The following is a 14,085-nucleotide window of genomic DNA, read 5'->3' on the forward strand; positions in this document are numbered from 1 at the left end:
CAACTGGACACATAATACAACAGCGTGCCCTTGTGACTCCAATTCTCCTCAGTCCACAATTCATGTTCTTTTCTTTTGTACTTTTTATACGCCATTCCGCAAGAGGTGGATCTTACCAATCTTAAAAGTAATGAAGGTCAGAAGATGTCGCCCAGCATACCTGGCATTGCAGTTCTTGGAGAATACCCTAGTGTCAAAATCTGTGGCACACAACCTTAGAATGTGCCTTAAGCATCGTTTGAACTTATGAGAAAACTCAGAATTTGTCATAATATGGACTCGAGTAAACGCATTGTTTAGTATGAGACCTTAATTTTAACATATCATGAACTTTTAATGTTTTTAATGATTTTTTACTGTGTAAATTTGTACTTTTGTGGCTTTCATACTGAAAACCGAATAAAGTTATTTTGAATACACTCCCCACTCACCTCCGCCTTACTCAAAACCACATTTCCTTCAGAAAAAAACTCAAAACCTGGCTATTCGACAAAAATTGAACCCCCTTCCCCTAGCGCCTTGAGACCCTCTGGGTGAGTAGTGCGCTATATAAATTCATGAACTTGAACTAGTACTTACTTCCCCAGTTGTCTTCTCAAAATTAAACATTTCTCATTTTCGAGCAAACAATGGTGCATGGGGGGGGGGGGGTCATTATTTAGAAGTCTCTAAACTCAGCTTCCCCCAGGGTCAGACGATAATGCCCGACATGTATTTTTAGTTTTGAGGTTTTGGCCAGAGCCTCATAGTACGGTAATGACCTAATAATACCTTTCAAGTATCTGGGAACAGGTGTATTTCTTCAAGGATTTATATAGCTACATCTATATGTCACCGGAGATTCTCTGTAGAACTTCACCTGAATCGATGGGAAAGAGTTTCTGTACAAAGACACAGCTCTATTCATACACGGGCAGTCTTGGGCCCCAGGGGCCCAATGCTCTAATCCATGTTGAATAGACCTGAGCTTGATGAACGCTTCTTAATCCAGCGGTTATCTGTATGGGCAGCAGTATCTTCCTAAGCATACCCTTCAAGCTCCATTCATATAGGATGAGGAATAGTGCTCCAAGACAGAAGACATTCTTCATCTCCTTCTATGAAAAGGCGTTAAAACGATGCAGATATCTCAAACAGTCCAGGAAAATTATAAAAACTGGTGACGGACAGCCCCATAGGGCCTCAAACTAATGCTGTTGATCATCCAGGTTTTATAGGACTTACAAGGGGGGCGAGAGGTGTGATTTGCTGGGGTGTTTTTATTATTATACCCCACTATTTTCAGTACCCAGTGTATAGACACCCAAGGAGTCCTGTTTTCTCTGGAAACCGATCTTACTCCCTCCCTTCTATTTCCTACCCTCTTAACAGGACCAAGTATAGGACAGAAATACATGTAGTAAGGGTAGCAATGGTAATACAGTTCTGAGAAAGGCCCCTGACTCATAGAGAGTCGAAACATGTCGACGAACCTGATAGAGACGGAATGGCTGGAAGGGTCCTAATAGGCCATAGTGTTTGTGTAAGGAAGGCAACAGGACTTTCACTGGCTATCACTACACAATTTTATTTCCCAGGACACTCCTGAAAGGTAAAATCTCTTACCGGAAACATCAGCTGTGCAATCCATCATTAACACTCCAACAGTCCTAAAAAAGATACAGAGCTTATAGACAGCCCACTCTGCAACATTTGATGCTGGTTAGGACATAACCGCTAAGATGAAGCATACAATGCACTGTGGTTGAGGAGTTTGTGTCCTTTTTAGGACAAACCCCTGATACAGGCACATAAATAGTACTACATAAACGTTCTCAATCCTTTCTGTTCACCATAATATTCATAACTGAGGGTAGATTTACAGTAGTTTGTTTAATCATCAATGTTAGCCAAATAAAATAACATCCTATTAGCCCGTAAAGTTAGATGAACCTCCTATGGTGATAACAAAAGGCAGAAATCTTGTGTTCATGTGCACAGTACAATCATTGGTCCTACACACAAATTATATTTTGAATAGTAAGTATTTCGAACTGTATGCGTTTAGTAACACCCTTCCCAATTTGACTGAACAAATGGCAGGTCTATTGCGCACGTTAGATTGGTTGTGTACAGGTTTTTGAAAGCATATGTACCTATGCCTAACCAAGGAATTACTGAACCAATTTATGCTGCATCCATACCAGCTCCAGGATTAAAATAAAACGATGCATGTAACACTATCCAGACGTCCATACAGTGGTTTCCACGTGAACCAAAAAATGACTTTTAATATGACGCGGGGTCACCAGTGGTGTCCACGCTCTAACTGTCTAACAGAACTGACACACTAGTGCAGACTTTTTGGAAACTGCAGGTCTGCAGACAAGAGCAAATTCAGGCAAACTAAATTCAACACAAATCACTGTGGGGCAGAACCTTGGGATTACTAAACCCAGACCTTAGAAAAATAAACCGGGTAAAATGGCAGAAAAGGACTGTACAGGCTCGACCAGTGTTTACAACATACTTCATATCCTTGAATTGGTCAGGTGCAAACGCTAATACCATGTGGGGCTCATGCATGTAAATACTGGTCTTAGCACTACTTTACGTCTTGTTCCTCTATGTTCCATACCCACTTGCCTACTTCTAGCCCGAGCGATGCATGAAGGCTGGAAAAAGTACTAATGTGCTAAAAAACACAGGAGTCCATGTTATGCAATCCTTCAGCAATTTCTATCCCCACGCTTAAGGGAAACAGGAAAACTAAGCTGAGTGACTCAAAATGTGGTTTTGGTCACATAACTGCTATGGAAACAAGTACTTTGCCCTTCTCCGCGCCACCACCCCAGTGACGGATCAACAAATGAATTACCACATCCACCCACGTGTCTACAATACTTTTATGTAATCATTGCAGACACATTTGAGCAATTCTCTTGACGTTTCCTGTTTCTTATCACAGAGTTCACATCCTCTAGATGTTGGCACCACCAGGCATTAAAAGTTAAGAGGCAATGAATCAAAGGAGAAAGGGAAGCAGCTCCCCAATTGTAGGAAAAGAGGCAAAAGACCTTCAAGTACTACCTACAACAAGGGTCGTCAACACCCTACCATCTACCCCGACTACAGGAGAATGAACCACAGTATTTCTCTCTCACTATGTGTTTGAACATTTCTGCATTGTGGTGTCCAAAACACTTTGGTAAAGAACCCCAACATCCTTCATTCAGATTGGCAGTAGCACCATACAACTTAAACCACACCTGGCACCAACTACGACCTTTATCCTACAGGAAAATACACTCTCCACAATTTGGCTGCTATTCTGCCAAAGAATTAAATTAGCTTGGACAATATGGCAAGGGAAAGGACAAAAAAGCCATTAAAGTCTAAGATACAACAACAGCAAACAATGTCACCTGGGAATAAATTGGGAATTCAGCGATTCAATAAAAAAACAACACTTCGCTGTCCAAAAGGCAGTGCTTGTAGCTGGCTAACAAAGACATCCTTATTTGCGGTCATATGTGCAGACCCCTGGTAGGCTGAAGATCTGTGCATTGTTTTTACGCATGCCTTTACTATCGAACCTTACCTGTTACACTGCTAAGACCCAAAGTCAGCCAATGGCAAATGTCAATGAGAACTGGCCTGCTCTTCTCTGTAAGAGGAAAAGGAATGAGTCCACGTCAAAAACAGTGTGTGGAGAAGTGTGGCTCACTGGTTAGAGGAGGCATACCCTGAAGCTGAGGTCAGACCCGGGACCAGGGTTCGATTCCCGAAGCGGCAGGGTCCTGAACCCAATTGTCCACGGACTCGAAAATTCTCACTTCGGTGCCCACTCTAAGCACGAGTTCACACTATGCAGCTCTGGGCAACAAGCTTGCTTAGTCTCCACAACGGCCCCCCGCGGCGGGATGCCTGGCTTTCACCTTGGGGATGCCCAGCACGGGTAATCTCACAGAGAAAAACCAGGACGGGTTCCCAAGGCAAGCGCCGAGATGCCCAAGGATACATCGAGCGCTATATAAGAACACACATACAGTGTAGTGTGACATGAACCAACTGAATGAAAAAGGGCGACTCTCCACTCCACAGCTAAGGGAAGAAAGGGGCAGGACGTTTCTAGAATAATATGAAGTCTAATGTTCAGATTGAAGCCACTAAATATTTGACAACTGGAGTAGGAAAGCAAGTCCAAAGGCCTGCCTCTCCATACCTCATTCCATCCCACCATCCCCAAAAATTTGAAAAAGGCCCACAGACAGGAGAATCCATTATAACCTTCTTGCAGCTTCCTCGTAGGTCTGCCATCACTGGAAGGGCTATGATTAAGGCTCACATTTTTCAAAAATCTCCACACATAGATTAACCATTGCAAGCCCCTCTACGCGCAGGACTTGCAACTATTATTTTCTAGCAGTCTTAAAGGGCATAATGACAATATCAGGAGCTGCAATGGGCAGTCTATCAACTAAATCCTTAAATCAGCTTTAACTGTAGATCTGCCATTATGTGTGCTGTTCGGGGAAGGTCACCAACTCCACACTTCTCGCAGATGCGAAGGTAGGTCCATCAACAACTGTGGCATTATTGGCACATAACAAAAGGCCAACTTCAAGCATCTCTGGAGGCAGCCACATTGATTACGGTATCCCGTAGGCAGATCTACAATGAAGACGCTCTTATGAAAAATCTGCCAGATGCAATCCTTAGTGCTGTAGCTCCAAGGGCTCTAAATCCTTTCATTGGGTTGTAATTTTAAAAGCAATTGACCACCTTTGCTATACAACAGTGACCCTTCACGGGCAGGTGTGCTGACTTTATCCTACGAGAAACTCCAAGGGCAAGCTTGTTGTTGCAATCTTTTGGGGCTTCGGCTCTATGGGATGTTTTAGAACAGCAAATAAACAAACGACCGAAGGCCAGGTCGCATCAATTCACTCATGGAATGAATCCCTCGAAAAAGTCTACCAACACCATTACTTGCTTGCAGGTACAAGGATACAACTTTTAATAGAACATCAGAGCTTCCAACTGATGATCAAAGAGCTGCATCACTGAAGACTTCTAAAAAGGAAGGTGCATACTCACAACTATCAGACAACCACCCTATTAGATGATGTATCAAAAGCTCTAATTGAACCCGTAGCTCTGAGGATACATCAATTAACTTTCCTACGCAATGTTGCAGCTCCAACTAAAGCTGTTAGCTAGAGCACTTAAACATTTCACAGACTGTTTGAAAGGTATGTAGATTTCCTCTACCCATTTGGTGTAGACCTATAAACTCCAATCACAAATGCCTGTTATGGTAACTCCCATACCTATAGACCCATCTATTAACTATATTCTCAAATATTACGCCCCCTGTCCCCTTCACCAGCAAAATCCAAGTAGATTAAATCCGGCCTTTAAGACCACATTTATTAACTTCATACCCCATACAAGGTCGATAAACTTCAGAGCCCAAGTAGCGGTCGATCCCTCTTCCTAACCATGCCGCTCCACCAGGATTATCTAGTGCTAGGTCTGATACCTGCACCCCTGCAGGCCAGTGTCCACATACTCATGCTACGTCCTGGAGCTCCATCCATCAAGGTTAAATCTATTCACTGGACTCTCTAAGAACGGATCTACTAACTCCACATTCTAAAGGAAAATCGATTGATTTTGGCTGCTAGAATCGTGTTCATTAACTAAACCGTCTCCTAGTTTAACTCTATTAACTCTAGCTTCCTAATCTTGGACTATCACTTCTACCTCCACCTCCAAAAGCTAACACTACCTCTGCAGCTTAGATGAATTACTTTAAAAGACTAGGTTTATTAATGACTACCCTCCACCATAACTTTTTCTGCGCAGGCTCAGTCTATTAACACATCGATCCAAAGCAGATCTTTTAATGTCATCAACTAAAACTGGATCTAGTAACTCATAGTTCCAAGGGTGCGACTCCCACTTCGGACGCCCTGGGCCCTGTCTATTCCTTCCACTTTCCAGAGCCTTAATTGTCTACATACCCCTCTCACCACAGCGTGGGACAACACCTAGACTCCATGTAGGCCTAAGTGCACTTACTCTATCCATCAACGATATCTACAATAACATTATCACAGCTTCTCCAGAAAGGGCTGAGGTATGTTAAGCCCAACCCAAAATGTTGTAACGCATGGAGAAGGACTCAGTCAGGACAAATGCAGACGCGACTGATAAACAAGGCAGCAGCACCCATGACAAAGCTAGAAATACCATCCTACTGAGCTTAAGTACTAGGATACAAAACAAATCTTGAAAATATTCATGTGTAGGAGAGACTAGTGGGGGGTGAGAGATGCAGTGCTTCCTTAAAACAACAATAATTTACTATAAAGTACTAGCTAGCAATAACCATCAGCATCTGAAAGAAAAGAATCCCTAAAACAATAAAGTAAACATGGAATGCACATTGCAGAGATGAAAGGATAACAAGTATGAACATTGTCCCCTCTCTAAAACAACAGAAACAACTGCCATTTCGAGTATTACTCAAAGTGTTCATGGCATACAGAAGCTCGAGCATTCTGGAGCAGTCCACGCCAGTCATGTCCTGGGCTATGAGGCAGGAGAGGTTGAGATGGTCACTCAGGAATGTGGGCCGTCAGAAACACTGCTTCAAGGCGCTGCCATCTCCACGCGGTGCTTGAGGGGCAGCCATCGCCTATGTGATATCCTTCTGCCGCGGGGGTCGGTGAATGTTCCTCACCACACATTTCACCATCCACTCGATGCCCTCGTTCAGTCCTTGGCTAAAAAGAAAACAAATTACATGCATGAAACAAAGAAAAGACAAACCAATACATCCTTACCATAGGTAAGGTGGCCAACCACCCGCCCCCCCTTCTTTTAACAGGTTAGACCTGCAATTAGGTGGTCTGTCCTACTCCCTGCTCTCAGCTGGGGCAAGACACCATTTGTTCTGCATTTTGCTGCTCATGGATAGTTCCCTGACAGGATACTTTGTGCTGCCTGACAGAACACCTTGAGTGGCCTGGCAGGGGGGTCTCCTTATTTTAGCGCTATAGTGGTGTGAAAGAGGTGCTTTTCTGTGACTGGGAGAAGGGAGCTTCAGCACAAGAGAGGTCCTGCACAATGTTGCTGCAGGGATCTGGTTCCCCTTGGGGATGCAAATCAAGATCGGGGAGACTTGCAGTTAATCAGACCGGAATGTAAATATGAAAAGCATTCGGAGGAAAAATACATAAAAGGAAAACAAAATCTGCTGGGGTGGGGGGGGGGGGGGGGGGCTTCCATTAGGCCTTCTTGAAGATACAGACAGACGCACTGTCAGATCAGGGGACAGAGACACAAGGAGAATATGATCGTCCCAAGGTCAAACAATTTAGTAAATTGGAGACCCAAGATTGTAATACAGTCCTCTTGTACCAAAAGCTAATGTTTTACCGCCATATTACACTTTGGTGGACAGACCATGAGAGTGGAGACTGTATACCTCCACTTCCAAGCTACTTAACTCCAGTTTTTATTACCACAACCCTACTGTAAGCTTTCCTGTTGATTCTAAACGCTCCCAGTTTTGGGAAAAAAATGCAGGCTAACGGGTAAGTTAAAAAGGTGACTGTCCAGAAACACACAACTTGGCCAAATGTGGAGGTATGGATCAAAAACAAGGTTTCCTGGTCACACAATTTTCAACTAGCCTACTAGATCACAACTTGGCAGTTATTCTGATGGACAGGCCAAAGGACCACCCTTTCTTTTGTGGTGGGTGTCACTGCATTGCGCATTTTGACCCGATTTAGAAGTGTTTATCTCTAGCACATTCTGGTCAAGCCAAGATTGGATGTTCGGTCTACTAGGGATGTATGCACATCCCAGTCAGTTGCCCATCTTGTCCGGGAACCTGTCAGTGTGTGTTTTTTAAAGCATGTGCTATGTGAATCGGGTCCATTTCTAAGCCTCTCTTTCCAAAAGTTTTATATATTTCGAAAAAGACAGAGCAGATTTTAAGACCTTTTCTCTAGGTCATAGTGAAGTAAGTGGTTTCTGGACAGTATCCATGGTGGATGCTGTTGTTTACCATTGGTGTTTCAGGTCTTAAGACATTTTCATTCCATTTGGATGATCAAACAATTATTTTTGCAAACTGGTCTCCAGATGGTGCTCAAGTGGTTGAAAAGCAAATGCAGCATGACAGAGAAATCAGACATGATCAGCTAAAAATCTTGCCAAGATATATTTTCTAAAACGAGACTGATTTAGAGGAGCGGTTTAAGAAATTACCAAAAATTAACTCTGTGATTTAATATCCCTACACTGGCCTGTGGACGCCATCTAATGTATACGTGCACGCAAAGGGTCTTTAGGTGCAAAAGAGTCTGCACAACGGTAAAGTGTTCTGCGAAGAGATAATGGAAAGTTGTCCACCCAAACCACTGAACAACCCCACTTCCATCCAGGGGAAATTGAGTTGAGCAAAGGAAGAACAACTACACATTCAAGCATTCACACAAAACAACTCCGCCCCACCCCGACACTCCTCCAAAAACTCAAATATATGAGCAATTCTAAAAGTGGGGAGGCAGGTCTCCTAGATGTACTCATCCTATGAAGCTCACAAAAAAACGCTCAAACCTAAAAAGGAAGATGTTGCATCCATTTGTAAAGCCCGGCCAATCACCCGCGAGGGTGTCCAGGCGTCGAGTAGGGTGAGGACCTGAGAAAGGTGGGCCAATGGAATCAGGTCGGTGTGTTCTGGGAGAGCCAGGTCTTGAGCTTCTTTTGGAAGTCTCCGAGGGAAGGGGCGGTTCTGAGGTGCAGCGGGGGGTCGCTCCAGGCTTTGGCTGCGATGTGTGAGAAGGAGGACTGTTTTGATTCAGCAACATTGGATCTGTGGGAATTTGTGGGTGCACAACATTTTGACCAATGCAATGCTCACAGTTCCACCTAGCCTATCTTGCACAATCACACTACAGACAGAAGCTTACTCTGCAGATGAGCCATGTCGACTCGTTCTGCAGCTCAGCAGCATTTAAGAGGAATGAGGAGCGTAGGTGGAGACACTCAGCAAAACCCAGGCTGATGACCCTTTATCAGTGCATCATCACAGAAAATGGGTCATAAGCGAGGGAAAGGTGGAATTTAATCGTCAAAAAAGTGTGTTCTAGCCTAATAGTTCTAAATGTGCCTTGCATAATTCTAATCGGTATATTGGCACTGAAAAAGGGTTCCTGGGTGTGTTTTCTTTTGTTATATTCTCAATGAACTGAAATAATTCTAATTTCTGAGTTATGTGCATCTCAAAACAACCGAAGCCCCACCGAAAAGTATAGGTTTGTTTATACAGCAGGGTCCTAACGTTTGCCCTCCACATTTGTGGCGTTGTTCTCAGTTAATGTAAATGAAAGACTACAAGTTCCAGCATTCAAAGCAAACCAGACAATGGCTCCTCCTGTGACGTAGAACCTTGTGCAAAATCCTTTCTCTCTTGCATGAGCCAGAAAAAACTTTGAGAAATGGAACAAAATGTGCACCCAACGAATACTGTCAACTAGTTCTATGTAAGTGAATGCTGTCACTTAAGTCACCGTGTCCATAAGTGACAACATACAGTCCTGCTCCTATGTCTGTGGTCTGTCCCGGTTTTTGGTTTTAAAAATCTGGTCACCCTAAGCACAGGGGAAGATGGAGCAGCACATGAGCGAGAGAAAACAACATGGAGCATGTGGGGTGGAGGGACACAAGGGAGACCGCTGGAAACACATGAACTCTCATGAAGTACTCTGGGGAGAAAAGTTCCTTAAAAGTAAGCAGTGGAAGGATAGAAGACAGACAGTCAAAGGGATGGTAAAGAGCATATATTCCAGAAGGACAAACACAAGATGGATAAACTGGGACATGGAAAACCCCTAACTAAGAAGCAAACAAAGGACAGAGACAAAGCACGAGCATGCTGGCTGTAAGCCTCTGCAAATTCTTGAGAAGGCCACTGTAGGTCAGTCTGAGTCAGTCTGGGAGGCAAGACCTAAAAAGCAATTTACCATTCGTAGGCTTATGTCTAGGATTACATACATTAAAAGTTTTTGCGGTTTACAGAAATCCCTGACTCACTTCTAGAAATCAAGAATTGTGTGACAGGGAGCTAATGCTGGATTATATCTAGGGATGAGGCAGAAAACTTGACACGCAGTCGCTGAGGCGGGAAATAATGCACTTTCTGGGAAACCGGGGTGAGCGGCGGCTGGCGGGGTCAGGGGTCGGTGCCTACCCGGTGAGCGCCGAGCAGGCCTGCGTCAGGCAGTCCCGTTTGCCGATCTTGTTGATGCAGTCGCTGAACGCCGTCTTGATGTCAGGAATGGAAAGGCAGCCCTGGGGGGAGAGGAGCGCACATTAAACACAGAGGCTGTGAAAACACATCTCGAGTTAGAGCAGGAAAACATTCGACCCCGCGTACCATATAAAGAAAGAAAAACAGGCTTAAGAACACATTACAAGTTTCCCTGTTCCCACGCTTCATGTCAATGAGTGGCGGCTGGTGCTTGTAGGGTGGGTGAGGCGGGCTGGAGGCGATGAGAAGGAGACCCCCGCCTCCCCCGGGACCCTCACGCTGCTGCGCAAACCAGTGCCCTCGAAAAAGCCAAATGAATATTATTACAACATTAGACATACAAAAACTAGAATATGATCTAAACCCCACCATATGCGAGTAGAGATCGGACCGCTCACTCAATAGTTGTCTTTCCACGCTCAGTACATACCACGTGCGCGTGACAGCACGTCTTCGTGCGTGGTCACTCGCCACCATAGTTCATTGAAGGTAGAGCGACACTGGTGAACTATAAACTGAGCATGCAGCATTGCAAACCTGGAACAACCCAAACACTGTTGTGCTCACGACTGTAGTGCATCGAACGAACAAAAGACGGTGGCGTTTTGCTGACCCGGGCAGTTTTTCCACAGGAGTGAGCTCGGAATCAGCATGCTGTCACAAGTTTTAAAGCACTAGAGTTGTTCCCTTCATATATCGTAATACTAGCAAAACGCCACCGTCTTTTGTTCGTTCGATGCACTACAGTCGTGAGCACAACAGTGTTTGGGTTGTTCGAATATATGACGTTCCAACGAATTCCGTTGCAACGCATGCCTTTACCACGCATGCGTTACAACGGAATTCGTTTACCACGCATAACATTTACCACAATTACTAGCGTGGTGACGTCATACGTCGTTAAGAGAAAGCGGAAGTTTATTTTCCGTTTTCTCTTAAACGACGCTGATACCCGACGTGACTTCCGGGGAGTTTCTTTTTTTGGGGGGGGGGGGAGAGCCCCCCTTTTTTTACTTTTTACCTTTACCACATATACCTTTACTACAAACCTCGTAGTAAAGGTATGCGTGGTAAAGGCTTTCGTGTTAACCACGCATGCGTTGTACTGCATGCGTGGTTAACGATTTCGTTGCAAAGGCTTCGTTGTAATGGCCGTTTCCCCATTAAAGCTGGACAGACAGGCTGAATTGCAACACCATAGTCCATGAAGGATGGACAGAAACACGACTGCTGCTTTGCTCACTACTGTAGTGTATTTAAGCAGGGCAGGGCAACATTCTTGCTCACTAGTGTAGTGTGTTACAAGTGCACATTGAGAATACCTGAGCCTGCCACAATTACTGTAAAGGTGCAAAGAAAGACTTCCTAGGCCTGTGCAAAGTAGCAAAGTGTAACAAAGGTGAACAGGCAGACTGCCTGGGGCTGTGCTCACTACTGTGGAGTATTAAAGCTAGGTACAATGCCTGAGAATGTGTGCACATCCACAGGATATTAAAGGTGACCAGAAGCACTGCTTGTGCTCAAAATAATATTAAATGTAGGCAGAAACAGTAGGGCTGAGGTTACTAACGTAGAGTATTAAGGGTGAAAAGAAAGACTGCCTGTGGCCGTGTTCACTAGAACAAGGCATTAAAGAAAGGCAGAAACAGTAGGGCAGAGGTTACTAACGTAGAGTATTAAAGGTGAAAAGAAAGACTGCCTGTGGCCGTGTTCACTAGAACACAGCATTAAAGAAAGGCAAAAACAGTAGGGCTGAGGTTACTAATGTAGCGTATTAAAGGTGAAAAGAAGGACTGCCCATGGCTGTGTTCACTAGTACGAGGCATCAAAGGTAGGCAGAAACAGTAGGGCTGATGTTACTAACGTAGAGTATTAAAGGTGAAAAGAAAGACTGACGGGCTGTGTAAACTATTGGAGTGTATTAAAGGTGGTCAGAAATACTGATGGGCACTATGGTCACTAACAGTGTATTAAAGGTGGCAAGTAAGAATGACTTGGGCACTAGAACAAGGAATTAAAGGGAGGCAGAAACATCGCTGTTGTGCTGAGTGGTCGCTCCCCAGTCTCACTGCCGAGAGCTGGTATCGTTGTGCTGCGTTTTGATGTTGTGATTAATTGCCTGAATACTGCCTTGGTTGCTGCTTCGCTTTGTTTGCATTTAAATTGCCACAGTGACTTTCACTTTTAAAGCGCGATAACCCCGGCGCTCTGCTCTGCTCACCCCTCCGCTGCCATTTTGTTTATGTTTTTGTTGTTGTGCTCTGTGTAGAAACACGTCCTCTTGAGCCCGCCCCGCCTCCCAGCTGAGCCGCCCTCGCCCCTCCCCCTCCACTATCCGTATATGACAGATGCACTTGCGCGCAGCGGTCACGCGCAGCGGTCGCGCCCCATTCGCGCCGAAGGTGCGCCAAAGGTAAGCCCGTCTATGCCCGTCCGCGCCTGGACCGCGCCCAGCGCCAGACCCCTGGCCCCTGTACTCCCCACCCCACCCGCATCTCATACGACGCCCCCACCCTCTTAGCCCTAAACCCCGGCCGACTCCCCAACTGCGTCCAAGCCGCTCCCGGACACATCCATGGACCCTTCTCTTGCCACTCCTGCAAGTTCGACGGCACCAAGAACGACATCTCATCCACGAACACAAAACAAACATCTGACACCAACCACCTACAATGCATACTGCTCAACACCCGCTCGGTCCACAGACACACCATCGACCTCTGGAATCTACTAGACACCATCTCTCCAGACGTCGCCTTCCTGACAGAAACATGGATGAACGCCACATCAGCCCCAGACATCACCATAGCCATCCCGGAAGGCTATAAGATCACCCGCAAGGACCGTACCGACCAAACAGGAGGAGGCATCGCTATCGTCCATAAGAAATCCATCCGCATCTCAACCAGCTCAGACGTCAATCTCGCCAACACTGAACACCTTCACTTCCAGATCCACATCGACCCCAAGACCACACTCAGAGGCTCCCTCCTCTACAGGCCACCAGGACCCCGTGCACAATTTAGTGAAGACATCACGGACTTCATCACCCCACACGCCCTCCCCTCCGAGGATTACATCCTTTTGGGAGACCTCAACTTTCACCTTGAAAAGAACAACGACCGCAACACCACCACCCTTTTGGACAACCTCGCCAACCTCGGACTTAAACAACTTGTCACTACCCTCACCCACATCGCAGGTCACACACTCGACCACATCTTCACCTCCAGCAAACATGTCTCCTTCAGCCACACCACAGCTCTCCTTTGGACTGACCACAGCTGCGTTCACTTTACCTACAACAAGACCACATCCAACAACCATCCCCAACCCACTCTGAGAAGAAACTGGAACAAAATCACCATTGACCAGATCTCCTCATCGCTTCTTCAAAACCCCCCCGCCCACTCCTCAAACCCCGACCAAGCAGCCATTAACCTCACCCAATGGCTATCCAACAGCGCCGACATCCTAGCACCGCTGAAAAAACGACAAATCAAACTAGGCAGCAAGAAGGCCTCCTGGTTCAACGATGATCTTAAGAAATCCAAGAAACTCTGTAGCTCCCTTGAGAAGGCCTGGAAAAAAGACCCAAACACCAGCACCAAGGACGCCTTCAAAAACGCCACCCGTATACACCACCAACTGATCCGGAATGCCAAGAAAGCCGCTTTCAAGGACCGACTAGATAGCAACGCCCACAACAGCAAGGAATTATTCAACATCGTCAAGGAATTTACCAACCCCTCAGCCAACTCCAACGACATCAC

At 45.5% G+C, this 14,085-nt stretch overlaps 1 protein-coding gene across 4 annotated transcripts in view; it reads right to left on the minus strand.

The window, feature by feature from the left end:
* Window positions 1-1,547: 1,547 nt before the first annotated feature.
* Window positions 1,548-14,085, minus strand: part of ARFRP1 (ARF related protein 1) — a 301,101-nt gene continuing 288,563 nt past the window's right edge. For 3 of the 4 annotated variants that reach the window (XM_086932758.1, XM_086932756.1, XM_086932757.1), the window contains 2 exons: window positions 10,253-10,353; window positions 1,858-6,773 (listed from right to left, as the gene is read on the minus strand). In XM_086932758.1, the coding sequence (XP_086788884.1) occupies window positions 6,686-6,773; window positions 10,253-10,353 (189 nt within the window). In that variant the 3' untranslated portion in view covers window positions 1,858-6,685. Of the gene's footprint in view, window positions 6,774-10,252; window positions 10,354-14,085 lie in introns of all 4 variants that reach the window. The other variant, XM_086932755.1, reaches the window with a different exon arrangement.

This window comes from Lissotriton vulgaris, chromosome 7, assembly GCF_964263255.1.
Source record: "Lissotriton vulgaris chromosome 7, aLisVul1.2, whole genome shotgun sequence".
Taxonomy (NCBI): Eukaryota; Metazoa; Chordata; class Amphibia; order Caudata; family Salamandridae; genus Lissotriton; species Lissotriton vulgaris.